General features: G+C 51.7%; 2 protein-coding genes across 4 annotated transcripts in view; one reads left to right on the top strand and one right to left on the bottom strand.

The window, feature by feature from the left end:
- MYH11 (myosin heavy chain 11) overlaps positions 1-2,523 on the top strand; it is an 86,426-nt gene extending 83,903 nt beyond the window's left edge. The window contains exon 41 of the mRNA XM_037507553.2: positions 1,797-2,523. Coding sequence (XP_037363450.1) covers positions 1,797-1,929 — 133 coding nt within the window. The 3' untranslated portion in view covers positions 1,930-2,523. The remainder of the gene's footprint in view (positions 1-1,796) is intronic.
- Positions 2,524-3,138: 615 nt separating this feature from the next.
- On the bottom strand, positions 3,139-27,289 carry NDE1 (nudE neurodevelopment protein 1). 3 transcript variants are annotated; one of them, XM_037507554.2, is made up of 9 exons: positions 27,258-27,289; positions 20,729-20,854; positions 19,524-19,677; positions 14,749-14,897; positions 9,732-9,868; positions 8,292-8,471; positions 7,200-7,291; positions 5,824-5,975; positions 3,139-5,025 (listed from the first exon to the last, which is right to left on the bottom strand). In XM_037507554.2, exons 2-9 carry the CDS (start codon positions 20,809-20,811, stop codon positions 4,932-4,934), a joined length of 1,041 nt encoding a protein of 346 aa, XP_037363451.1. In that variant the 5' UTR covers positions 20,812-20,854; positions 27,258-27,289; the 3' UTR covers positions 3,139-4,931. The 3 variants fall into 3 exon arrangements, with proteins under 3 accessions (XP_037363451.1, XP_037363453.1, XP_037363452.1); XM_037507556.2 differs by having other exon boundaries at positions 4,983-5,150; XM_037507555.2 differs by lacking the exon at positions 3,139-5,025 and adding an exon at positions 5,157-5,413.
- Between the last annotated feature and the right edge of the window lie 707 nt (positions 27,290-27,996).

Genomic DNA, 27,996 nt, shown 5'->3' on the forward strand with positions numbered 1-27,996 from the left:
TAAAGCTGGATGAGGTCTTGGCAGGAGCTTTAGGCCTCTAGGACACAGCATTCAAGCAGCACTCCTGCCAGCTCGCTGGCACCTTAGGACAAGTGGAACACAAGGGATGGCTGGAGCGTGGGGCCCGAGTTCCTGGGCCTCCTCTTGAGGCAGCAGGTGCTATTCTCCCGTGCAGACTCCTGTTGGGTCAGAAGTGCCTGGGCTAAGCTGAGTCCAGAACAGTCCAAATTCTCCAGGGTCACACCCTTAAGACGGGCTTGGAGGGGTTGCTTACTTCCTGTAACAGATACAGCCGGTGTCAACCTTTGCCACCTAAGCTGATCAGACAGGCTCTTGGGGTGGGTATTTAAGCAGTAATTCTTCATTTTCCTTCTAAGCACAATTTGCTTCTTAGATCAAGGGTGCACATTTCTCAGCTACCTTGTTCCAGTTAGCAAACACACCCTTGTGCGGAAAGCAGACTGGAGCACTGGGGTGTAGGGGCTGTTCCAGCCCAGGCCAGACCCCCAGGATTGCTGCAGAGAGGGTGGGCAGTGCGGCACACTCCTCTGACCCAATTTCTTGCACTAGTAAAGAAAAAGACTTGCCCAGGTCACTTCTAGAGAGACAGTGATGGAGTTCTCCTAAGGGAGCTGGGGGCCTAGACCTTCCCTCTGAAGCTGGCCTTGGGCCTTAGCTGGGAGTGGCTGCAACTTTAAGTATTTATTCCCGATCACTGCACCTTGGGAAATGCCATCTAGCCCAGGCCTGTCCCCCTCCGAGATCCCAAAGGCTCAAGCTGGGATTCCCCTTGTCAGTGATCAGGAACCTCTGGGCCTTGCTTACGCCTGTGGTCTTACCTGTCTGATTGTTCCTTTTGACTGAAGACTCAGTGCCTAGAGGAAGAGCGCCTGGCCTGTGTGTGGTGAGCAGGTGGTTTCTGGTACCAAGTCTGCTGTCTTCTTTGACATTTTAAATGAGTGGAGAACTGTCCTCTGATTCAGGTCACACAAGGTCCTAAGGCTGAAGCCAACATGATTCTGTGTTGGGGTCACAGACTTTCCTTCCAAACAGTGGGGGTTACGTGCGGCGGGTCTGCCTTTTCCTGCTCCTGCCCCTCCCACCCTCCTGTTCCAAGCTCACTTAGGCAATCAGGGCAGGCCTCAGAGGTAACTCAGGGCACCTGGCATGACAGAGAGGTGCTAGGGGCCATACGGACAAGAAAGGGGTGTCCTACAGCAAAGACACACAGAGGGCTACTCCTCACTTAGCTTTCCTGATAGCCATTGAGCACTTAAATGTTCCCACGACAACGGCCCCTGTGAGCAAAAGCCAAATCCCTGCTGTGGTCGCCCCTCTGGCCTCCTCAGCCACCTCTTCCCCTCAGCAGTTCCGTCTTCACTGCTCTGTTTTCTCTAATTGGAAACTTAAAGCCCCCCTCTTTGTTCCTCCTAAGGCGGTGCAGCGTATTTTCCTTCAAACCTGCCCGCAGGACGCTAAGAAAGCCAGGGCGCCTGTCCCCTGTCCCCCACCGCTATTTGCCGTCTTTTCTACACAAAAGACCACAGCTGACCAGTCAGAACCTGGTGGGGCTCGGACACGACCAAGCTGGACCTTCCTTAAAGCAGATAATCTTGCTTGAAACCCCCCTTGCGCCATGTGCTGACTGAACGCACTTACCTGAAGTCGGCAGGATGGGTGGACTTCAGCCTAATACCTGCATCTTGTCTGTCTGGTTTTTGCCCCTTCTAACCGCTCTTCCAACCTCGACAACGCTCCCTTTTCTCAAGTAACCCGAGCTTTCTTCAAACCCACAGGCGCGGAAACGAGAGCTCTCTTGTTCCCTCTAGAAGGTCTGGGGGACGCAGAGTGATTGAAAACGCGGATGGGTCTGAGGAGGAGATGGATGCTCGCGACGCAGACTTCAATGGCACCAAAGCCAGTGAATAAACCACTTGCCACGGCATGACCGTGGCAGGAAAACGTGGAACCAAACCAGGCCAATGGACTCTCCTCAGCCCTGTCTGAATCCATGTTCAAATTCTAGGCATCACAGAAACCCCTCACAATGAGCACAGAGAATCCCGCCCTGTGTTCGGGGCGTCCATTGGCGTTGTGAAGGCTGTACCCAAGTGAGAAAACCCACCAGGAGGCCCCCCCTCGCCCCCAGTGAGTTGTGCTGAGATTGAGTCATTAAGAAACTATATCCATGGTAACCAATCACTGGCAACTTAGTTTACATGAAATGGGGAGAAAGCCACCCAAGCGGGTGCCTCTGCCCCCCACTCCCAAGCCATTGCTTGACCTGCAAGCCCTCCCAGCTCCCCGAGCAGGCCCCGGTGTGGGTATTCTCCCTCCTGGTTCCCACACCTCCGACACACAGTTCACCGACCGAGTGCCTTCTGTAGTCACATGAATTCAAAGGAGACGCTGCTCCGGTGGACAGAGCAGGAACATTACACTCTTATATACACCCCGACCCCACGGACCTGAGGACACCGTCACAATAAAAGGCTATAAATCACTAGAACGTGGTCGGAGTCTCTGTTGAGTGGTTTTCCCAGAGCGAAAGGACGGGGCGTTCTATAATCCCCACAGTGACCCACACCGTCAGGGCCTCTCTATCACCAGCAGAGAGACCGAAGCCAAAGGAGGGGGGACCCCACAGCTGGGAGAGCGCAGAGGTGCTCAGTGTGTGTGCCTGGGCAGCCACAGGCTCCAGGGGTACACACACCCTCACCAGTCAAGATCAAAGTGGATCTAACGCAGCAACAAATCCCCCATGACCATCTAGGTTAAAACACAAGACTCTGGGGCCTCCCCGGTGGCACAGCTGTTGAGCGCTGGGTTGCGAAGCTGCCCGCAGCCTCTGTGGCGCCGGTTCGATCCCCGGCTGCTCCCCGGCCACTGGAGGAGGGTCCCGCATGGCGCGCAGACCTCTCCTGCCGCCCGCTGCTCCCCTCAGCAGTGTACTTCGGTCCTTCTGCCTGCTCTGCTTCCCCGCTCTGGTGAATTCTCTCACCCTCCTGCGCTTCTGACTGTACCCAGTGCTTGTATAAATAAATAAATAAATCTTTTGGGGAAAAAAAAAAAAAAAGTCTAAAAAAATTAAAAAATAAATAATAATAATAAAAAAACACAAGACTCTGCCCGGCGGGGGGCACCAATCATTTCCTGTAAAGACCAGAGAGCAAGTATTTCCAGCGCTGTGGGCTCCCGGGTCTCTGTCACGTGTGCGTAAAGCCCATCCTTAGCATGAGGGCTGCCCAGAGAGGCCCTTTCCTCTCCTGCGTGAGTGGACAGCAATTCCACGCAGAGGTTTAGTCAACACAAACTGACCACAGTGACCCCACGGGGCAAAAGAGGTTTGAGAGGGGGCCTCCCTGGTGGCGCAGGGGTTAAGACGCAACCTATGAAGCAATCCGTAGCCACTGCAGCATGAGTTCGACACCCGGCCGGCCAGGGAGAAACCCATATGGCGGGACAGACCTAGACCTCTCCTGTCTCACCCGCTGCTCCCCTCAGCAGTGTACTTCAGTCCATTTGCCTGTTCTGTTACCTGCTCTGTCTCTGGTGAATCCTCTCACCCCCCGCATCTCTGGTCTGTACCCCAATTCTTGTATAAAAATAAATAAATCTTTAAAAAAAAAAAAGAGGTTGGAGAGGAAACAGGGAAACTTTGCAGACTCACCTGAGTGACAACACAGGCCTCCCAGACACAGCCCTAGGAAGCTGACTTGGATGCGAATTTTTTGGACGCAGGTTTTCTTCAAATTCAGTTACTTAGTTAGGAAACAAAAAAGGTTCTCACAGGAGCAAATACAGAAACATCAACCCACGTTAAAGCAGTTATTGACCATCGACAGACAAGCTAGACGTTCGTTTCTCCTGATTTTATTATTCTTTTAAAAAAATAAAAGTACATCTTTTATGGATACAGGTTAGGATGTTTCTAGGCAAAGACCTGGATCCTGAAGTTTGACTTTGCCGAATCTCTCAGTTGCCTCTGAGAAGTTCTGTTTTCATCTCAAGGGTATTTTTGCTGTTTTTTCAGAAAAGTAGCTCAGTGGCCCGAGGGGGGCGGCAGGCCTGCTCCTGACTCAGCAGGTGCTCTACTCCAGAAGTGAGCCACAGCTGGGGGCACTGGGAGCCCTGGGTCCTGGATCCGTCTCTTCTTTGACAAGGAAGCTTCCAACCCGGTGCTTTTATCTGATTTGAAGGGCACCCCAATGATTTCACTATGGCTTTAAGTGAAGTCCTGTTCTTGGGGGTGGCAACACCAAGGCCATGCCACCCCCATTACCTCGAGTCATGAACTAGAGGTCGTCCAGGTGAGGAGGGGGGGTGTCAGGACAGCTTAAAGTGGGATTGATCTAAGGACACAGATTTTCCCACACCTTGGTCCACATGACATTTACCCTGAAGCAGCTTTAAAGGCCTGAGTGAGGCAGATAAAATCTCACAGGCTGACTACACCATAGTAGAAAAAGAAGGCACTTGCCCATCCTATTCTTTGCTCCATCACAGCTGGGCAACAGGGCACCGGAAGGTTTTGTTCTGGAAGGCACCTCCAGCTGAATGGGGGTGGGGTTAGGCTCACAAGCCACTTCTGAGGCATCTCCCGAATTCAGAACAACATTCAAGTCCCATGGGTGAGTTCAAAATAATGGCGCGGCCTCGGCATCCACCTTACAGCCCTGCCAGGGGGCCAGCTTGTCCCAATTTATTTGCAACACACCAATAAGGAAGCCTGGGATAGGGAGACATTTCACAGGGACAACCATGGCGGGGACAGGAAGGGGCCTCGGTCACCGGCAAGGGTGTCTGCTTGCTCATAATTCTCAAACTAACTTAAAAAAAAAGAAAAAAAAAATCCCAACCGCCAAACCCTAGCTTCAAGAAAGGAAGAAAGGCAGCGAGTCCCACACAGACGCCGAGGCTTCGGCGATTTCCTAAAGCAACATCCTGACTACACCCTGAGCTGACGGCAGCGAAGGCGAAGAAGGATTTGAAGGCGGCTTCCCAAATTCCAGGCGTCTCCCCAACCTTCAGACAGAGCAAACCAAGTTAAGCGGACATTACAGCTGGGACACACGGCTAGCCTCGCCTCGGGGCCCACAAAGTCACAGGAGTGGAATCAGGGGTCGGGAGCTGGGTCTCAATTTTCTCTCCTGTGAAACGAAGAAAATGACACTGGCTTTCTAGCACCCCCACCCGCCCAGGCCACACACACAGCCCAGCCTCAGAAGACCCTCGAGAAATATCCACTTCCAAAGGTCCAGAAGTTATGTGCAGGCCACAGAAAATGATTCTTCGCTTCCCATCCTCTGTCTGCCTGATCCACAGACCCACTGAGTTTATGCAGCTTGGGGACCAGCGAGATGGCGGCACTTCTCAGAAAATTCCTGCATCTGGGAGCCGCCCTGAGGTTCCTCTGGCAAGAAAATAATCGGGGCTGTGAGAGGCCAGGTCTGTGTTTTTCATTCGGTGGTGGGTTGGAGGAATCTAGTCTGGCTGGAATTTAGAGCCAGTTTCCTGAAGGTGGCCAATTTTTTTCCCCCTCTTCCAAGGGAAGCAGAGCAGTGTTCAGACAGGATATCCTCACAGCACGACCAGGAGCCGGGCTGGACAATCAAATAAAAATGACCGTCTCCTTGGCCACGTGCTCACAACAGAAGCCGCCACCTGCCTGACTCGGGACCACGGGTGGGGGGTGGAGGAGGTTTGCGGACAATCCCCCAACTTTTAAGCAACAGCTGCTGGTGGGGGCTCGAGGCTCCCACCTATCCAGCAGGTAACGATGGGTTTTCTCGAGGCCCAGGTGGAAGAGCAAAAGATACTGACCCTTTGTCGCCCAGAGGCACACTGGTGCTGCCTGACCGCCGGTCGCCACCATCTCTGCTCTTGCCCCCTCGCCCGGAGGCCGGGCCACTCGTTCGGTTTGGGGACTGATCGTAGACGAAGTTGCGGCAAGATGCGAGTTTGGACTCCAGCGCCTGGAGAGAAAGAGGCTTTCATCTCTCAAGTGAAGACAAGATGTCTGCGCTCACAGGCGCCGCTACTCAGCGATCAGAAGCAGTGGTTCCCAGACTGCCAGGCGTCAGAATTCTAAGGGGGCCCAGAGGAGTCCGGTGCATGTCCAAGTCTGAGAGCTGTGGGCCTGAGGAATTTAGAGCCCCCCTGAGTATTACCCAGGTCTGGATGTCACATGCACTTTTGGAATCTTTCGCTCATGCTCAAGCAAGGGTGCGGGCTGTGGGGCTGGGACAGTGACTTTGCCTTGAGGTCACCCGTCCCTGCAGAAGCCCAAGGGCACTGCAGAACCCCAGGCTTCTCTCTCCTCTGACCGTGCTGACCTTTAAAACAGACTCTGTTCACTTCACAGAAAACCAGACAACCCAAAGCCTAAAGCCAAAACATAAGAAATGGGAGGTGGGGCCTCCCTGGTGGCACAAGGGGTTAAGATGCAGCCACTGCAGCACTAGTTCGATCCTGACCAGGGAGCTACCCACAGGGCACAGCAGACCTCTCCTGTCTTGCCTGCTGCTCCCCTCAGCACTGTATTTCAGTAGATCTGCCTGTTCTGCTCCCCACTGTCTCTGGTGAATCCTCTCACCCCCTTTACCCCTGCATCACTGGCCTGCACCCCAGCTCTTGTACGCATAAATAAATAAATCTTTTAAAAAAAAAATCAGAAGTGAGTTTCTGTGACGTCGCAGCTCTGAATGTCTGGATCCAGGCAGTGGCAGGCTGGCAGGATTTAAATTATGTGTTCCCAGCATCAATTTAAAAAATGAAAGCAACGAGTTACAAAGAATACCTATGTTATTTCTTAAGCAGGCAAGAACGCTTCCCTGTAATTAATGTAAAGCCTGTATGGTCAAGTTCTTTGCCCTAGGAGTTCAAGATTTCGCTCTTGAACTCCCTGAGGATTAAAAGAGAAGGCAATTTTCAAATGTCTCTCAAGACCAAAGACAACATCGAAATCCCCAAAAAGCAAAGGAAAATCGACCAGGAAAGGATATGCCCAGGGATCACTGGAATGACTTGGGCTCAGAGATTGGGGTGTCTATTAATCACTGGGCCTCCTGACAATCCTGAGGACCCTTCAAAGCCACACCGAGAACCCCACAAGTCCCAGCTTGGGGGAAGGTACTGGTGCGGTCCACACCCTCAGCCTCTGAAGGATGGCAGGAAGCCCCAGGGAGGCGCCGCCTTACCCCGACTTTTCGCAGGAGGTCTCCCACGATGTTGAGGGCCGATATCCGTGCTGCAGGGGTGAGGGGGGTCCCGCCCGCAGAGTCCTCCAGACCTGAGTGTGCAAAGGGAAGCACATGTGACACTGGCCCACAGCCAAAGGAGTGCACTAACATCACTGAAGGCAGGACAGGGGTGGGTGGGAGCACCTGACAGCTTCCCTTTGCTTCTAGAAGCTGCCCTATGTCATTCAACAGTTGCTGTACAACACAAGAGTCCATCTGATGACCCACTTTTTGCGGGCTTACTACTGCATTATTTTTCTTGACAGGTTGTTCTTTTTAAAAAAAAGCAAAACAATTTGGTTTAAACATTTTGTTTAAAAATCAAAACAGGGCCTCCCTGTTGGCGCAAGGGGTTAAGCACCGCACTATGAAGCAATCTGCAACCTCTGCAGCATGAGTTTGTTCCCCAGCCAGCCTGGGAGCAACCCACATGGCACCGCAGACCTCTCCTGTGTCGCCCGCTGCTCCCCTCAGCACTGTGTTTCAGTCAGTCTGCCTGTTCTGTTCCCTGCTCTGTGTCTGGTGAGTCCTCTCAACACCCCCCCCCCCACATCTCTGGCTTGTACCCCAGCTCTTGTATGCATAAATAAATAAATCTTTAAAAAAAAATCAAAATAATTTCTGGAGATGCTAGGAATCGCAGATTAGTCTACAAGAGCAGTGTCTGAGCGGGCGAAGCTGAGCGGCTCTCGCCGAGCCTCGTTCCTCCCGGTGACTCCAGGATCGCCTGGGCCCTTGTTAGACGAGGGACCTTGGTCCTGCCCAGACCTGCTGAATCCGAGGTGTGTGCTACCAGGTGTCTAACCAAGCCGTGTAGAAACGAAAACTCTATTCTGACCACAGGCCCAAGACACAAGGCAGGCAGGTACCTGCCCCGCTGATGGACGAGACCGGCGCTTGCCGAACGTCAGGATATCCTCACAGCACTGCCACCCACGCCTGGTCCCTTAGCCCATATCCAGGGAGGAAGAGCTGCCCTGCCCCATCAGCACCCTGTTTTGCGTCCTGCTGTGACGCGAAGCAAATCTCCCCGATCCCCGCTCCCCTCACCTCGCCTGAAGGTGGCCGGTGTGCTGACGCTGGAGCCGGGGCCTCGATGAGCCGTGGGAGTGGACGGCACGGAGCCCGTGGCCTGCACAGCCGTGTCTATCCTTTCAGCCTCCGCTGGGCCGGGCTTGGGGGTCCTGGGCTTGTCCTGCTTCTGCTGCACAGCCAGCTCCTGCCGCAAGTCTGGCCAGGCAAGGGTTCACGTGAAGGCCTGCTTTGAGTAATGGGGTGGGGGTGCAGTGGGGGCTAACACAGACGTGGGTGGGGGAAGCACTACCAGCTGAAAGTTCCACATAAACCCTGAAGGAAGGGGAACCCGTGGGACCTGCCCACTGGACTGTCTGGAAGGCCAGAAAAAGGACCCTATTCCTCTTTTCAGTAATAAGCAAAAAGTTCCAGGAAATGTTTAAACTATCATAAGTGACACAGTCACACTTTTGTTTAAAAAAATATGCCCACACAGCAGATGGGCAGAATCCTGAGTGAAAACAGACTCTCCTGACACCCCAAATGCCCTTCCTCACATGTACCCACTCTCATGTGTGCAGTTTGTGTCTGTCTCGCTTCACCAAGCACGTACCTAATTGTCATTAAGCACAAGTGGAAACACGTCTACTGGGACTGATCTCCTGCTTCAATGGTGGGTTTAACCACTTTCCTGTGACTGACACAACGCACATCTATACTTGTTCACCTTAAGGAAAGTTTCAAATTCCATGAGTCCATGAGATTCATGTAACCACTCCAATACTGATGCACAATCAGAAACAAAAGTTTCTTTCTTTTTAATCCCATTTCTGCTGGCTACACCTCAGAAACCAATTCATTTTATACACAATTAATTGGGACCTAAAAAAAAAAAATCAATCTCCTGTTGCTAAGAAAGATCCTAAAAGTTCTCATCAGAAGAAAAAAAAGGTGCAGCTAAGTGGGGGATGGATGTTAACTAGAGACTGGGGTGATCCCTTTGCTATAACAGTTATCGAATCATTACACTGTATACCTGAAACATACAATAGTATGTCACCATTTTAGAAAGTGTTTTATCTGTGAAGTCTGATAATTCTGGGGTGTAGCTGGAGTGTAAAAACACAAGTTAAAAAGGTATTTCTCAGAGCACTAATTCACCACTATCACGGGCTCACTAGCAATTCCATCAACAGCGATTTCCTCTCTACGAAATGCTTGTGTTCTTTCTGAGCAAAAAGCTGGCTTGGGGTTAAAACAGGCACAAGGGGTTTGACAGGCTCGATGTGATCATTTTCCACCCAGGGCAGGGACGAGGGCCGGGGCCTGCTGGGTGTGGACCCCGCCCTCTTAACACACAGTCCCTGTGCAGATCTCCAGCAGAGGAAGTGCTGGGCCAGCTGCGGGACAGGACGTTCCCAGTGGGAGAGAGGACGGTGCTGGTGGGACACACAGAACACAGCAAGGCCTCCTGACCTCTGGCTTCATCCTTCAGCCGCTGAACCGATTCTAGGAGGTTCTCCTTCTCGTCCAGCTCACTCTCCAAGAAGGCGTTTCTCTCAATGGCTTGATTCAAGCGCTGCTCGAAGTCTTCCAAAGACATGATTGTGGCCCTGGGTAAGAGGCAAGCAGAGCTGTCAGCCTGGTGCCCAAAGACCTGGGAGAGGAAGTGGGGGAACACAGGGCATGAGCCCCACATGGGCCTGAGCAGCCCCTTAACCTGCCAAGACCCAGTGCTCCACCTGTAGACTGGGACTTTCTCAGCTCAGGAGGAACATGAGGCCATCCTAAGGATTAAAGGAGATGGTGCCCACAGGGCACTTGGCAGTGAGTCTTATTAGACCATGTCTACTGCCAAGAGCTGCACGCACCTTGTTCTCCAGGAGACTCCTAGGCTATCCAACTAAATGCACACATAGTGCAGTAGCATGCATTTTAAGCAGGTAGAAGAGACCACACCTTTAATCGCTCAGTTATCATAAGCACTTTTCAAAGTTCAGCATGCTAAGTCTCAGCCCCAGTGCCCTGTTAAGCCACTACTTCTTGGGAACAGTGGAGACATCTCCCTGGAAGGCACTGAGAAGTGCTGTAATAAAGAAATCTGTTTAACTCAGGCACAGAGAAGGGAGCTTGCCAAGTTTACTCATGTGTAGAGCAAGGTAGCAGTAAAAGGACCTTCAAAAGGCAGAAGCGGGTGCGGGGAGGAGGAGGGAGTAATACCCAAACACACAACAGGTAAGTGTCAGCAGTTTTCATTCCTGACTGTGCATATGTCTCAAGAAGACCTTGAGCAGCTGCTAACTGCATTTCTCAGTGGTTAGCAGGTTTGGGGTGCAACCCAAGAGTCAGCACCTGGCTCTCCCTGAGAGACCAGCTAAGTGCCCTTGGGCAACTCCAGTCTTTCCCCAGCAAACGAGGACCAATGCACTCGTTTATTAAATCCATTATATTAAAAAACTCAAAGTTACTCATAACTCAGAAATGCACCTACTCACAGGCAGAAATCCAAAGTTTGGGAACTTTGAAGTCATCTGGAAAACAGTGACTTACATATTTGTTGGAAATGTTTCTACGCAAAGAACAATGGAGCAAGAACTATCAACATCACATATGCATAGATCCTTTGACCTGGCTTCTGGGAATTTGTTCTGTAAATATACATCTATGTGAGCAATGCTCTCACATCCATCACAGCCATGCTTAGCACTGCAAAAGAATGGAGATGCAACAAATACATCCAGAGGAGATTAGATAAATAATTACAGCTTCATACAATACTAACCACACCATATTTGCATTGGGGGAAAAAGAACAAAGGATGCTCTGTGTATTCACACAGGGAGATATCCAAGATCTATTGTTACGTGAAAAAGTGAAAGTACAATGGTGTGTACAGAATGCACTTTTGTGGGGGGGGGGGAAAGAAGGGCTTTACATAAATTTCTACTTGCTTGATTTACATAAGAAGCCCTACCCCTTTGTATATTATTTTTGAACTACATGAATGTACTACTTCTTTGCAGTACAAGTCTTCTCCCTCCCGGCATCCACAGCCTTGCTGCAGACTCCATCTCCCACCCTTAACAGGGCTGGGCCATGTGACTTGCACAGATCAATGATATATTGACAAGTCAGTGGCCAGCCAGAAATCAGAACATACTATAAAGCCACAGTAATCAAGTTATTATGGTACTGGTATAGTATTTCGCTGCACCAAACAAAGAATCTAGAATTATATCCCATGACATAAGAATGGTTAACATATGACAGAGTTTAGCTCATTTCACTATTAGAAAAGATGGAGTGCTTAATAAATAGTGCTGACATCAATGGGTTATACTGACCCAATGAAAGTCAAATTGGAAGCCATACTTCATACTAGATACAAAAATTAATTCCAGGTAGATTAAATGCATTATGTGTAAGACAATGAAGCAATAAAAAAATAACTTGCAGGACCTCGCTGGTAGCACAAGGGGTTAAGACACAACCTATGAAGATATTTGCAGCCACTGCAGCATGTGTTTGATCCCCAGGCCAGGGAGCTACCCACATGGCGTGGCAGACCTCTCCTGACTTGCCCACTGCTCCCTTCAGCAGTGTATTTCAGTCAGTCTGCCTGTTCTGTTCCCCACTCTGTCTCTGGTGAATCCTCCTACCCCTGCCACACCTCTGGCCTGTATCCCAGTTCTTGTATGCATAAATAAATAAATCTTCAAACTTGCAAAAAAAATGTATGAAAATCTCTGCCATCAAAGGATGGTCATTTCCCTAAAGAAGTATGGAGCCCTAGAAGGTACGGAAGGAGACATAGCTGATGACCTAAAAATGAAAAATGTTTGTAAGAAAAATAATACCACAAAGTCAATAGACAACAGGCATTCTTTAAAAGCTATTTTCAACACAGGACAAAAGACAAAGACTGTAGCAAAAATATTACAAAGAGCTCTTACAAAATGACAAGAAAGGAGAGTCCACTTCTGGCCATGCTTAAAGCAGCTTGCATCAGACCAAAACTCCTATAAGCTCTGGGTAAAACATAAAAGACAATTACCTGAAGGTCTGGCAAAAACTAGAAGGGAGCCAACACTTGGATGAAGGGAGCAGTATGGAGTGAATTTTGCATCTCTATAAGCTTTTTATTACAGCTCCAGTGATAGAAATTCACTACCACAGGAGAGTCCCAGATTCTGATATAACCCCTCCCCACCTCTCTAGCTGACCCCTAAACCATGTGTGTGCGTGAGAGACTTGATGCAGCCCAATGAAGACGAAATGAATGGAGTCATCTTCAGCTACTGCCCATCAAGAGACAGTTTAGAGTGAGTTCAGCTTAGTAAACAAACAAAAGCAACAATGTGACATCATTCACACTTTCCAGAATACAATCCAAAATTATTAGACACTTGCAGAGCAAGGAAGAAGTGACCCAAACTCAAGAGAAAAGGCAAAATCAACCTGAGACAGCCCAGAAAATGGAATCAGCAGAAAAGGGCTTTTTAAAATAACTACTTTACCTATGGTCAGGATGTGGGGAAAAAAAAAAATCTCCAAAGGAGAAATTGTTTTTTTTTTTTTTTTTAATACAGCAAAATATGACATCTAGAATAAAACATTGGAACTGACTTAGCAGACTGGAGAAAGGGGGGTGGCGGGGGTCACTGAGCTTGAAACTATCAATAGAAATTATCCAATTTGAGGCAACAACAGGGAAAAAAAAAAAAAAACAGTGCCTCAGGGACCTGCATGACCTATCACAAGGACTAATGTATGTCACTGGTAACCTGGGAGAGAACAGGAGAGGAAAGATGTTTGAGCAAATAATGACCAAAGTTAAATTTGGCAAAAGACAAATATACAGATGAACGAAGCCCAGCAAACCCCTATCCAGGTGCATAAATACAAAATCCAGGTGTGCAAATCAACGGCCAAGGAGCAACATGAAGAAAGACAACAGACCATACCGGAGAGTGACTAGTCCACAGAGCACTACCGCCTGACCCGAGGAGACAAGGGGCAACCGCTTCAGAGCTGAAGGCAAATGGAAGACCTGTCAAGACAGAACTCGCCATCCAGGGAGGATGCCAAGAAGGCAGGCAAAGACGTGGTGCATGAGTACAATGGCATGTACTCAGTCATAAAGAAAGATGAACGCTTGTCATCTGGGGCAATGTGAATGACCTTGAGGGTGCTGACCTAAGTTGGGGGGAGAAGGAGGGAGAGAAAGAAAGAAAAGAGAGAGAAAGAGAGAGAGAGAGAGAGAGAGAGAGAGAGAGAGAGAGAGAGAGAGAGAGAGAGAGCAAGAGACTGACTGCAGGATTTCCTCCATACTGTAATGTAAAAAAACTAAACGAATGAACAAACAAAACAAAAACTAGAGAAATCATCTGGTGGTTACGGAGGGGAAGGGAGCTGGTGAAATGGGCAAAGGGAGTCCGGTGTGTGGCAATGGAGGGAAAAGGAGACTTTTGTTTGGTAGTGATGGTGCTGCAGTGTAGACGGAGGTTGAATTACAATATTGTACTCCTGCAACTTATACACCAGTGCTTACTAAATCAAAATTCACTTAAAAAGGAATGAAGGCAAAATAAAAACATTTTCAAATAAACCAAAACTAGAAGAATTCAACAGCAGCAGACGTGCAACGCCAAGAAATCTTAACGGACGTTCTTCAAGCTGAAGGGAAATGATAGTGGAGGCAAAGTCGGATCTTCAGGAAGGAAAGAAGAGCATCAGGAATGGAAAATACCAAAGGCTATCTTTTCACCCTCTTGATTTCTCTAAATATACTTGGCCTTTTAAAGCAAAAACTCAAACAATGTATTGTGACAATCCGCAGCCGCCGAAGACGTAAGGGCTATGACAAGGGTAACATCAAGTTCAAGGATAAAGGAAACTGTGAGGTTGCGAGGTGGGTTGCGTTTGCTCTAAATGGACAACATTAACTAAACTGTGACTATCTGGTAATGCAAAGAAGAGGGGTGGGGAGGAGGCAAGGCAAGGAGCCGCACACGTAAGCCCTAAGCAGGTCACTGTGTGTAATTTATATCCAAAAAAATTTGTAAGGGTTTTCTTTAAAGCACAGGTCTGGCTCAGGGAAACTATACAATAAGCACGGAACACCTGGTCAGGAAATACCGCTGGCTGGACACAGGACTTCCTGTCCTCTGCCCAGACGCTCTCACTCTTCTGGATCGTGTCGACACATCCCTCCATCTTAGCCCAAGGCATTTCCTCTGGGCAGTCTTGCCATGACATACCCCACCAAGGACGGGATGAACACCTCTATCACCCGCCCCCAGCATCCTGACTTTTGCTCACAGCTGCGAACAAGTGGCACTTCCTTCCTCTGAACCAGCAGTCTCCACCAGGACCCTGGCCTGGGTGCTCGCTGCTGAGTTCTCCACACTCAACAGAGGGCTGGTCCCCAGCTGCTGGGGGCAAAGAGCGGAGACCAGAGGCTCCAAGACCCACCTCCTCCTTCCCAGCTTACCGCTTGGCTCGTTCCAGGTCATCATTGGCTTGCTCCAGCTCTCGGATGTACTTCTGCAGCTGGTCTTTAATGGCTTTTGTCTGGGCAAGGTCGTCCTCCAGGGCGGAGATCTGTCGGTAGCCTTCCGAATGCTGCGTCTCAAACTTCTCCTGGAAGACAAAATCCATGAGTGAAGGACTGACGACTCGTGGTCAGCACTGAGTCTTGCCTCCACTCCAGCTCCTTAAACACTCAGGTCCTTCCTGGCTCCAAGGCCTCCTGTTGCCGTGACCATTCTTGCCGCCCCACGCCCCGCCTGCACCCTCATCATCAGAGAAGTTCTCTCTCCCTAACTAGAGGGTCTCCCATCTCACCCACTGGGGAGGCTGCAGGGCTCCTCCCCACAGCCACGACCAGGCCTGAGCTCAGTCCACAGGACCAGCTCTCACAGATGTGCCTCAAATTGGTCTGAGCTGAGCGCCTCCTGCATCCTGTCCTCTCCCCAACCAGCAGCCTCTGGATGTTCAAGAAGCCCCCAACCACCTGCAAAGAAGTCATTTCACTCAAGGTATGCACAGCCCCAGAAAGCTATGGAAACCTCCCCAAGCCTCATCCAACAGAGCAACCTGGGCCCAGGTCAGGTGCCGTCCCTGGAGGACGAGAACATAGGGAATCAGACGCTAGTGGCATCTGACTCCCAGGAGCAGGGCCTCATGTACCAAGATGACAACAGTTCTGAGTCTGTGGCCCAGGAAGCAACCCTGCAGTGGGGGGCACTTAGGGGGGACTTCTGGACCTCTGGGGAAAGGAAGGAAGGAGGGAACAAAGAAACGGAGAAAAAAAGAAGCCTGTTATTAATTGCAAAAAGAAAGCTTGGCGTGATCTGGCTCTGCTTCCCAAAGGCAAAGACCAAAGGCAAAGCAGGCTCCTGACACCCGCTGTGGCCCAACTGCAGCAGCCGCCCCGGTGGCCACTCCCAGAGCTCAGCAGAGTCCACTGAGTCAAGATGAATCCAGGCCAACCGGGCCGATGCTCCTAACGCAACGCCAGACCGAGAAGCCGTCCAGCCCAACTGCACTCACACTCCACACACCCGCAGTCCTCATCACTTGCTCAGAGGCCACACGCGCACATACACACTCACACACACACGTGTGCACACAATGTTGCTCTAGTTCCTCTTTCAAATTCTGTTCCTCCAGCAAACACCCTTCCTGGATCCTACACTTGTGAAAAAAAAAAAACACTTCCCACAGGAAAGGTCTGAATGTAACTAGAAAGTTTAAAAAAAAAAAAAAAAAGGCACATTCCCCTCCTTTACTCAGTGGAGTAAACAAAAGCGTTGCTAGAAACAGTCTGGTTGCACCAGGGAGATGACATCATGTGCGTTGGCGGGCGCCGAAAAGGACAGCCACCCCGGAAGCCACAGGCCGTCGGGGTGAGCACGGTAGGGGTGGGTTGGGGCGGGGCTGCTGGGTCCCGGAGGCCCTGCTTCCAGGGGTGAGCAGGGGCAGCCCTTGCGCCCCCAGGCCGTGGGGCGGGCAGGGCTCTCCTGTCCCACCCCCCTCACTAGGGTGCGTCTCCACATGAAACAGGAGGGCACAGGTCCTGGGTCATTAACTGACATTCAAACATGGGTTCCCAGAGGATGTGGCAACAGGTTCTTCCCGGGTGTGAAGGTTCAAACGATCACCTCCACACACGCAGACTTGAAAGCTGCTGCTGGGACGTGACGTTGCGTGCGGGGCTCGTTATAATGAGCTGTCAGCCGGGGGAAGCCACAATAGGCGCTCTGTGTGGGGCCCACAGGCCTTTCTGTTCAACTTGTGATGAATGCGCCTGTTGTCAAGAAGGGCCCAACTAAGGCATTTCTCCAGGAGGCCGACAAACATGAGGGTTTTCCTTACCCCAAGTCTCTTCTGCCCCTGCGTGGCGCTCTAAGCCCTGTACCTCCGTCAAGCGGCTGTAACCAAGGGGTCTTCCGTGGGCTCAGGGGTGCCGTCCCTGAGCTACTTGGCAGTTGCACCATGTCCATTCAGCACCCCCGAGGCCGCCTCCTCTCCCCCACACTCATCCTCCTGCACCCCCTTTCCATCCTGAGTTCCCCTTGACTTAAGGACTGCAGTGGTGCTGAGGCACCTGTTGGCAGCTGAGTGGGGTGGGGCAGGGGTGGGGAAAAGCAGCCAGTGACATGTCCCCCAGTGTCAGAGATACCGGGGAGGGGACACCTTGGGGACCGGGATGACCCGCAAAAAGCTGGTTCTAGGTCAGCAGCCACTACTCGGCTTTTGCTGGTGTGGACGACGGCCTGTGTGGCCACCTCTCCTACTTCTCCAGAGAAGGCAGAAATGCAGATTTTTACCGATTCACGACTTTGAAGGTTGATGTTGAACATTTGAAAAACACTGAAGAGCTGTATTTTCCTTCAAAAGGCACAGCAAAAGCCCCGACTCTGGTGAGCGCTGAGCACACTGAGCATGCACAGGCAAGTGTACAGGTGTCTGTGATTGACTTTGAATGCAGCAGAAAGGCAGACTGACAGACGGACAAATATCTAACAAAAAGCAAGCACAGCAGATGGGTAGAGCCTCCTGGTGGATAGACAGGACTTCACCAGAAGATTCTTTCAACCTTGCTATGCACTTGAAAACTTTCTGCTAAAACACTCAAGACCACACTCAGAAGGCAGCGAGCCTGGGCGTGCTGGCCTGCAACATAAAAGCTTTGGCGCCACCCCTCAGCTTCCAAGGCCGTTGGCACCAGCCCTCTGCCACTCCCTTCCCTCCATCTACTTGGGCCTCGCTTTTCTCCACGTATAAGCAAAGACAGGATTCCCAAAGTCCACTTAATGCTCACTCTTGCCTGTGTCTGTGTCCTTCTCATCAACCCCTGTACACACACAAACAAGATATGCTTCACCTTGGCACACGAGCTCAGGTACAGTCCCACTCCTGATGAGCCTGTCTCACCCCACATCTTTCTTTCTCAGGTCAGTGCTTCAGGAGCCAGGCACCCTCCCCTAACAGCTCTACAGCATTCAGCTGGTCTCATCCTCGAAGCTTCCCAGCATGTCTCCTTCTACCACCCGTCTCCCCCAGCCCCGAGCACACACTGCTGGGCCTCAGCTCTTTCTCCCAGCAGGTCATCAAACGTACATGGGAGATTTAAAAGAAAAACAAATACACACAGGCACACAGACGTGACGGGGCCTGGCCCTGACTGAGAGCAGAATATCAGGGTGGGGTGGGTGCGGCCTGTCTGAGGTGTATGAAGCTGGCCAGGCGACCTGCCTGGCAGTGAGGCCACTGGTTTACTTGGTCACCTCTGATGAGCCCTATACAATGTACAGAAGCCGTGTCTGCCCTGGAAAGCAGAGCTTCCCCAGAGATTGGCCCTGTCACAACTTGAAGGAGGGGCCACTACTGGCGTCTAGTGCGTAGGGACCAGGGACACTGTCCAATGTCCTCCAGTGCCCAGGCCAGCCCCCAAAAGAGCATCTGATCTCCAAGGTCAACAGTGCCCAGGCCTGCCTTAGATCAGCAACATCCAAAAGAACTTTCTGTAATTATGGAATCAATCCACAAACTATGGAAACAGGTCCATAACCACACCCAAGAGGCCCCTGGGCCCTTGAAAGGTGGCCATTATGACTGAGAAACAACATTTGAAAATTTTTTAATATATTTAAATGTCAGCAGTCACCTGTGGCCTGGAAGCCACACACCAGTCCCACTGTGCAGCTCCGGATCCAACCCTGTACTGACCACAATCGTAGTCATACTCCATGCTCTGAAGACCCCTGGTGGGATTATTCTAGAAGGCCAAGAGCAGCTAGGAGACACCTATGAAACTTGCTTCTCCCAGAGCTTCCCCCACCTGGGGCACCAAGGGCTCAACTCCCACATCGACCCCACAGCCTGGGGTGGGGGGAGTGGCCAGGGCAACAGCCCCTCACTCTGCAGGCTCCTTTCCCAGTCACTGCGACTCTGTGGTTTATAAGAAATACGCGTTTGGTCATTTGTAGCACCAAAATGTATTTCTCAAGTCTATCTGGTATCCACCCACAAGTCCCCCGCCCTTAGAATTTCCCAAGGTTGAGTAGTAAAGGTGACATAAATGAGGTGGCATTTTGGGAAGCACCTGGGGCGGCTGCCAGGGGAACCAACCATGTGGCGAGAGATTTGAACTTCCAGTCCCAACCCCTGATCTCTGAGGAGACAGGAGGGGCTGGAGTGCAAGCCCCATCACCAGTAGCCAATGATTTATTCAATCATGCCAGAGTAATGAAGCCTCTGCGAAAACCCAAGAGGGCAGGAGCTTCCAGATTGCTGAGCCTGTGGAGATTTGGGGAGAATGGCACGTCTGGGGGCATGGAGGCCCCATGCCTGGTCCACTCCTCACCCCAGGCATCTCTTCTACCTGACTGGTCCCAAGTTACATACAGCTGGTGTTGTCATGAGGAGACTCAGGTTTTCCTGAGTCCTGTGAGCCGCTCTAGCAAGTCAATCCGCTGACCTACAGCCAGGCGTCAGAAGCACAGGTAACAATCCAGGCTTGTGACGGGCACCTGAGTCTGTGGAAGTATTGGGAGCCTCTCACAACCTGGGCTCGTCTAAAAAGGAGGGTGGTCTTGGGTAGAATCTGATGCTGTCGACACCGGGCTGGTGCCTGAAACTGTTGGTGTCAGGAGGCCTCCATACCCACCCACGTTGCAACGGGGTTCAGGGACCCTATTCAGTCACACACACCATGCTGGAAACCTGTCTTTACCCAAGTGCGTTTCCCGGCCCCCTCACCTTGATGGTTTCCAGCTCCATGCGAAGGCGGTTATTTTCGGACAGGAGGTCCCTATTCCTGGTTTCAATTTGTTGCAGCTGCGTCTCCAATTCTGCTTCATATTCTCGACTCCCCTCCTGGAATTCTCGGAGTTCCTCTTGTGTATTCTCCGCCCTACAGCAGAAGTCCCAGATGTCAGATCGTGGCCTATTAAGCGCTTACGTGTCACAGAGTGTTACACTTGGCTGGCTCTCTAGTCAACTGCCCTTTTTTTTTTTTTTTTTTTTTTTGGTGGGACCCTTGCCGGCAGCTGGGGAATGAACCGGCGCTGCAGAGGCTGCGGGCAGCCCAGCGCTCAACCGCTGAGGCACCAGGGGAGGCCCGTCAACTGTCTTTTATGGCAGAAACAATCATTATCCTCATCTTGCAGATAAGATAAGGTTTAGACAAGATGAGTGATTTGTCTCTAAAGGTCACACGAGTGAGAAACAGAACTTGGCCCTGATCTCCGAAGCCGTTTCCTCACCAAGTCACTCTTGACTCATTCATTCAACACGTATCTTTTGATACCAGTACATAGTAAATACTGTGGATTTATAGTATCTGCTGCAGACTTATTTATAACAAGGAATTAGACAGGCGGTAAATACTTATCACACCACTACAATCCAGCCCATCCCAAATATCCAAATCTGGTTTCTCAATCTGCAAAATTCAAGGGACTCGAACACAAGTCTGAATTGATCTTTAAGAACATCAACATTGGAGGGACTGGAATCAGGCCTCCGCATGAAGGGTCCATGAGAAATAAACAATGCTGAGCACATATGTGCACACACATACACATACACACCATACTCATACTCACTGGCTTCAAATTTAAAAAAATCCACACCAACATATTTTGCAAGGCATAGGGAGAAGTTCTTCCATATGGCATCTGGGAACTGATAAGACCCAGCCAAAAAGTAAAATGGGAAGTAACACAGCAGGTTGCTCAGCACTTTGGAGTTCAAATTCTAGCTGTGTGACCTTGGGCAAGTTATCTGCCTTTTTGGAGGCTCCACTTCCCCACTTGTAAAGTGGGGTGCTAATAGTGTGCAGCTCTGGTCTGACCTGAAAGTTTATGACAAGCCCTTCCCGGTGCTGGTCACATCATGGGCCCTCACTGGACACCTGAGCCATCAGTTCAGGAGAAACAACAGGTGAACTTGGGGGAACTGACCTCTGCTTGTAGGTCATAGCCAGATCTTTCCAGTAGTTAGCTTCTTCCTCCTCAGAGCTGAAAGTCTTTCCTGAGTCCTCCATTGTGAAGACGGGGCAAGAGATCACTCTTGTTGTGGCATGGTGTCTAGAGAGAAGGTGTTAAATCATTACCCACATCTGTCAAAATAGCTGATCTTTACTGGGAGAAAAACGGCCAAACTTTACTTTGGATTAAATGACAAAGCATTGCCAAAAAACTGAAGCTAAATTCAGATACAATACAGCTCACCGCATGTTCCATTCCATGGGTCAGTGTCAAGGCTTAGTATATTGGGCCACAAAAGATTACTGAGCAACTACTATAGGACCTAGGAATCCAAGCCAAGTGTCTCCAAGATCCCTGTTTCCCTTCAAGGGCTTGACAGTATGGTAAGGGAGAGATTTACCTGTAAATTATCATCAAACTATATGGGGCACGCAGCTATGAAATGTGCTCAGGATACTGACACACAATAAATCACATTTATTTATACAATTTGATGTTTTTTTTGACATATGTATACATCAAAAACATAAATATCTGTGGCCCAATATACTAAGCGTGGACATTGACCCATGGAATGGAACATGTGGCTGAGCTGTATTGTGTCTGGATTTGGCTGAAAAGCCACTATCACAGTCAAGATAATAACCATTTCAACTAGTGCATAAGGGATGTAAGGACTTGCAAACTCAACCGAAGAGTCAAGGAAGGCTTCCTGGAAGAGGTGGTGCATGAGCTGCAGGAGAAGATACAAAAGGATAGGAAGATGAATGGCGGAGAAAGAAGGTACTGAACAGAAGGGACACAGTCAGGCTTGCGGGAGGAGCGAGAGGGAGTCAGGTAGGCCTGGGTTGCAAGTTGAAGGGGAGGGAAGCTGGACAGATGAACATGGAGGGGCTAGATCACCAAACCATTGCCTATAGCGTAAGAGCCCAGAGTCCATGCAAACTGTAACGAGTACATAAGGCCATGGAGGCACTGGTGATCTTATTGAGGGCAGTCTCGATCGCAGAGCATGGGAGGAAGTCTGCACACAACAGGGTGAAAAAGCAAGAACTGAAATGATGAATGTAGACTAACTCCTGCTGGTTAGAAAAAGGTCAAGTACAAGGTTCAGGGTCATTGGTCCCTCCCTACTCCTCACTCCACTAGCTAATGCTCCACCACACTGCCTTTTCAGTTTCCCGAACACACAAAGCACGCGCCCTGCCTCAGGGTCTTTGTGCTTGCTGTGTCCTTTACCGGGAATGCTTTTTCCTCAGCTCTCTGCCCAGGAGGCATCCTTCTCACAATTCATCTCTCAGCTGAAATGGCCTCCGCAGACACCTTACTGGACACCTCACCTACTACCCCTGCAGCCCATTGCTATCATATAAACCACTGCTTTGTCGCATTTCAACACTACATGAGTTTTGTTTTTATCTCCTTCCACTGGAATGTCAGCTGTTAAGCGTTAGAGACCTTCCATGTCTTTCTTTTTTTTTTTTTTAAGCTCCATTGCCTAGATCAGTGTGTGGCATAGAACACTCTCAATAAATGCTGTGGGATGAAGATGGGGAAGCGTGAGACTGATCACCAGCAGGACAGGGTCGTGAGGTTAAGAAGAGATAGAAGATAGTGGCAAAAGACCAGATTATTAAAAAAAAAAAAAAAAAAAGAAGAGATAGAAGAGATCCTCTGAAGACCCGTTTATAGTTTACACCTGTAAATCCCTAAGACGCTTATCAGGATGGGGAAAACCTTTCTCCCCCAGCACCCAAGTGGCACCTCATCAAGGGCAGGATTGCATGAGAGGAGATCAGGCTGGAAACTAACAACACCCACACCCACACCAACAAGCTTACACAGTAAGCAGCACCTGACACAGTTTCTGGAGTTTAATCACCTTCATCCAGCACTCTCAGGACAGATAGGTTTTAGAGGAAAGGCTTCTTCAAACATTGTTATTGCAGCCACTAAAGCTTAAAAATCCTCAGGAAAGAAATGAATTTGAGATGTTTTAGGAGGCACATGTATCGCAGGAGAGGCTCTAATTACAACTGTGTGGATCAAAAGGACCTAGTTTGGATGTCAGGGTCTGCACTGCCTTTGACTTCTGAATTTCAACTAAAGGGCAAAAACCACAGGCTTGGTATTTCAGCCCAAACCCCAGCATTTTAAAAACAACGGTTAGGAAAGAGAGAAAACATACTAGAGGCTAAGAGGGAAGAGGAACAACTAAACCTTGATTTGTCATGAAACAGCAATAATAAATGTAATTTTTTTTTTCCTTTGCCATTTGGAAATGTCCCAGAAAGTTCTAATCTGCATTATTTTCTGCCACAGAAAGCAGATGACTTGTGAAGGGCCCCTTCTTCCAGCATTACTTACTGGATTTTGTCACCACCTTCTGTCTGTTATGTGCTGGGCATTTAAGAATCGTTCCCTAGTTCCCCCGACCCTTGGTTCCAGTTACCCCTGGTTGACTGTCCCTTGGTTCCAGTTACCCCTGGTTGACTGCGGACAAAAATATTACATACAGTAAGATATTCTGACAGTCACAACTCTCGTTACAGTGTATCATTGTTTCTTCCATTGCATTATCATTGTTGTTAATCTCTTCTGTACCTAACTTTTAAATTATCATCTACACTATTTTCATTATATTATACCGCCATTTTATTATTAGTTACTGTTGTTAATCTCTTGCTGTACATAACTTGTAAATTATCATAGGTATGTATCAGTCTATCAGAGTTGGGTGATACCAACAGTTTCAGTCATAAAGGGGTAGGAGAGGCGCAGGGCTCTTGGAACAATGCATCCCCTGCAGGTAAAGGGAAACCCTCTTTTCAAACAGTGGTATCCTCTTTAAGTCATTCAATTGTGAAGGGGAGACAGGCAAGGCAATGGCCCCCTTTCTTTGGAGCAGAAACATGGGGTGCCTTGGCCATCTCACAGCGCAAGTGAGCAGCAGAGCCCAAGCCCAAGTGCAAGGTCTCTGACTTCAAACTGAAAGACTCCCTGGGGTTGCAAACAGACTGCGGGCAGGCAGATGGACTGTTACTGGACCCAGTGTCTTTTCAAAGGCACTGTCAAGGGTAAGTGGGAAGGCCTGATCATGGGTCACACAGCCATATACCCACTATCTTGAAAACGGATACTGCATACATGTGCTTCATCTGTGCTACAGGCATTTGGTCTCCTAACCTGCAGCCTCCACACATGGTGCCCAGCTGCTGTGCTGCCAAAGCTAATGGGCATTTCAAATGTATGTGCTGTAAGCAAGGACAGGCTGGGATCCAGTGGCTTGGCAAGATCTAGTCCTTCCACCAAAATGTGTGTTTCCCATAATTAAACTTACCAGGAAGTCTACAAAGAGACTTGAGATACCCACCCACCTGATTTCAAAACTCTAGGAGAAAAAAAAAAGCAATCTCTCAATGCTTTCCTCTGAATGCAGAGAGGCACAGGTGGTCCTGGGCAAGGCACCCTAACAAGCCATCAGGAATCAACTCTCTGCCCTTTTCTACCCACCCCCAATCCTGGCAACCAAACCCAGGGAAAAGCTGAAGGGAAAGGGAAAGAGGTCAAGTGCCAGCACGTGCCCTGGCAGCGCCTGTGTTATGACGCAGGCTTTGCATTTTGCAGAAGTGACATCAGTGGGGCAAAATCAGTCAAGACTCAGCAAGTCTGGCTTCAGTCTATGCTTTCAAAGTCTGGCATGACCTACCAATACAAACACTTAGATATACAAAGACACATGCTCAAGGTGTAGACTCATTTACCGACGCGGAAAACCTGAAAAACTGAACTGTCAACAAAGAACTGATGGGAAAACTGGGCAGCAGTTTAGAAGAATTACATGTACTAATAAGGAAGAAAGTTCGTGATAGGTTACGAAAGGATGGCGTTGAAAATGGATCTCTTCTGCATACAAGAACAGGAAAGGCTCTGAAAGGATGTACCAGGATGATGAAAAGCAGCAGTGAAATGAGAACTCACTACTGTAAAATTACTTTTCACCAGTAAGCATATGTTGTTTTTGATATTTTAGAAGCTTAAACTCGGACAGACAGAATAGTTATTATCCCAGGATAATTTTATTCGAGTGAACTGAGACATCACCAAGGAAAGAATATTTCCAACTGTGGTTTCCCCTGCTGACTCCCTTTTCAAGCATTTCTCTAAGTAGGTGCTGCGTGCCAAGCACCTCTGGGAGCAGACAAAAAGCACCTACACAGCAGTCGGTGCATAGTTCCAGCTGCAGACACAAACTCTACAATCAGGCAAATTCACTTAAGAAGTTATCTTGTGCGGGAGGACGGTAATCTCTCTGTGCTCCTGTGTTCTAAGGCAAAAGAACAGACTTTGGAAACAAAAATAACATTCCGACAGAATAGCCAAGAGTTATACTTGGCTTATTACACAACGTGGGATAAAGTAGACCAATTAGAGGCTCTTGAGACTTCAAGGGGCACAGCTCAGCTAACCCTACGCAAAGACACACTAAGAGGAATAGGCTGAAGATCCCAACTGGTTAAATACCATGTGGGTGGCGGCCAATTACTCTTCAAAGCACCCTACCCATGTCCTAAAATGCCATCCGATCCTAGAATACACTGGCGAAATTAGTATAGGAATGACCAATCTCTACCAAGCGCGTACTGCAAAGACCACTTCTTTCTAAAGGAACTTAAAAGGAGGCCCTGGCTGGAAGTGGGGAGGCCCGACCTCACCAACCCGGGACAAAGAACTCGGGAAGCTCAGGTCCTCAGGGGGGCACCTGAGATGCCTGGAGAAGACAATGCAGCTCCCCCAAAAGTGGTGCCCAGGTGGTGGCGGGGTTTCCCATGACCCCCAGAGGCAGGGGAGCCCAGCTACCGCATTCAAACTGCAGAATAAGCGTTTTCCTCCTGGATCCCCTGCCTCCCCCAAGTGCTGTCAGGGGAAACCCGAGCCCTCCTGCAGCAGAGCGCCCAGGGAAGCGGAGGGGGAAGGAGGCAAACCCATTCCGGAGGGGGAAGGAGGCAAACCCATTCCCGAGAGGAGGGAGGGGGTTCTGAAGGGGGCCTGCACCGGGGGTGGAGACGAGGCCGGGAAGCCGGCGAGAAGGTGAGGGAGAGCTGGGGGGCAGCCTGAGGAAGGGGGCCCGAGAGAGCTGGGGGGCAGCCGGAGGGAGGGGGCCCGAGGGAGAGCTGGGGGGCACCCGGGGGAGGGGGCCCGAGAGAGAGTTCGGGGGCAGGCTGAGGGAGGGGACCCGAGAGCTGGGGGGGCAGCCGGGGGCAGCCTGAGGGAGGGGCCCGAGAGCTGGGGGGCAGCTGGAGGGAGGGGGCCCGAGAGCTGGGGGGCAGCCGGGGCAGCCTGAGGGAGGGGGCCCGAGAGCTGGGGGCAGCCGGGGGCAGCCTGAGGGAGGGGGCCCGAGAGCTGGGGGGCAGCCAGAGGGAGGGGGCCCGAGAGCTGGGGGGCAGGCGGGGGCAGCCTGAGTGGGGGGCCCGAGAGCTGGGGGGCAGCCTGAGGGAGGGGGCCCGAGAGCTGGGGGCAGCCTGAGGGAGGGGGCCCGAGAGCTGGGGGGCAGCCTGAGGGAGGGGCCCGAGAGCTGGGGGGGCAGCCAGAGGGAGGGGGCCCGAGAGCTGGGGGGCAGGCGGGGGCAGCCTGAGGGGGGGCCCGAGAGCTGGGGGGCAGCCTGAGGGAGGGGACCCGAGAGCTGGGGGCAGCCTGAGGGAGGGGGCCCGAGAGCTGGGGGGCAGCCAGAGGGAGGGGCCCGAGAGCTGGGGGGCAGCCGGGGGCAGCCTGAGGGGGGGGGCCCGAGAGCTGGGGGGCAGCCGGGGGCAGCCTGAGGGAGGGGCCCGAGAGCTGGGGGGCAGCCTGAGGGAGGGGCCCGAGAGCTGGGGGGCAGCCAGAGGGAGGGGGCCCGAGAGCTGGGGGCAGCCGGGGGCAGCCTGAGGGAGGGGGCCCGAGAGCTGGGGGGCAGCCAGAGGGAGGGGGCCCGAGAGCTGGGGGGCAGCCGGGGGCAGCCTGAGGGAGGGGCCCGAGAGCTGGGGGGCAGCCAGAGGGAGGGGGCCCGAGAGCTGGGGGGCAGCCGGGGGCAGCCTGAGGGAGGGGTCCCGAGAGCTGGGGGGCAGCCGGGGGCAGCCTGAGGGAGGGGCCCGAGAGCTGGGGGGCACCCGGGGGAGGGGCCCGAGGGAGAGCTCAGGGGCAGCCGGAGGGAGGGGGCCCGAGAGCTGGGGGGCAGCAGGGGGAGGGGGCCCGAGGGAGCCGGGGGCGGCGGGGGTGGCGGGGCCGAGCGGCCGGGAGCTGAGGCTGAGGCGGGCGCGGGGCGCCGGCGCGCGAGGGAAGCGAAGTTGGCGCGGGCGCGGGCGGCGCAGCCGGCCCCGGCTCCAGGCAGGCGGGACTTTCGAGCCCCGCGGAGAGCCCGGGCGGCGGGAGGCGCGCGCCGGCGAGGGCGAGACGCGGGTGCGGGGAGCGCGGCGGGCGCCGGCCCGGGACAGGGACGCGCCCCGGCCGGCGGCGGCTCCTCACTTACCGGGCGGGCGGCCGGGCGCGCGGCGAGGACGGGCGGCGGCGGCGGCGGCGGGGCGGTGCGACCCGGCTCGGCCCCGCCCCCGCCCCGCCCCGCGCGCCGGCCGGCGCTGCCCATTGGCCGCCGCGCGAAGGGTCCGCGTCCGCCTCGGCCAATCAGCGCCCAGCGGCGCGGTTTGGAAACTTTTTCCCAGGCCCGGGCGCGGCGGCCACGCGGCGGCTGTGGGCGGGAGGGCGGCCGGGCGGCTCCCTCGCTGGGGAGGACCCGTCAGGCTCCGGGCGGCTGCAGGCTGCTCCTCGGTCACCCAGGGGACGGGCTTTCCTTGACACCAATTGCATTTTTCCGTTGTTGAGCTTTTCCCATTGCTGAGGGGAGCAGCGGGCGAGTTAGGAGAGGTCTGCCGCGCCATGTGGGTAGCTCCCTGGCTGGCCAGGGCTCGAACTCGTGCTGCAGAGGCTGCGGATTGCTTCTGAGTGCTGTGTTTAACCTCTTGCGCCACCAGGGAGGCTCAGTGTTTTTCATCTTTAAAAGGAGGACATTAAAACTGCGGAAAGGTGAAAGATCTAGGCCTATCCAGGCTAAGTAATTCCCCGTGCCCTTTTACAGTCCACTTCCTCCAACAATAAAATCTTAACGGCATTATTTTCTTCTTCAAAGGCAGCATAATTTAGTGTACAGGAATTTGGGCCGGATCTGGCAGTAAATCCCAGCTATGTGATCGTGGGCAAGTTAATTCCATCCT

This window comes from Talpa occidentalis, unplaced genomic scaffold (assembly GCF_014898055.3).
Source record: "Talpa occidentalis isolate TD23 unplaced genomic scaffold, MPIMG_talOcc4v2.1 talOcc4.12, whole genome shotgun sequence".
Classification (NCBI taxonomy): domain Eukaryota; kingdom Metazoa; phylum Chordata; class Mammalia; order Eulipotyphla; family Talpidae; genus Talpa; species Talpa occidentalis.

Bases quoted from the DNA above. Each gene is read 5' to 3' on its own strand.
- NDE1 (XM_037507554.2), bottom strand. From the start codon at position 20,811: ATGGAGGACTCAGGAAAGACTTTCAGCTCTGAGGAGGAAGAAGCTAAC. The intron at 19,678-20,728 runs GTCAGTTCCCCC...CTTCTGCTGTAG, and splicing joins GCTATGACCTACAAGCAGAG to GGCGGAGAATACACAAGAGG. The intron at 14,898-19,523 runs GTGAGGGGGCCG...TTTGTCTTCCAG, and splicing joins TGGAGCTGGAAACCATCAAG to GAGAAGTTTGAGACGCAGCA.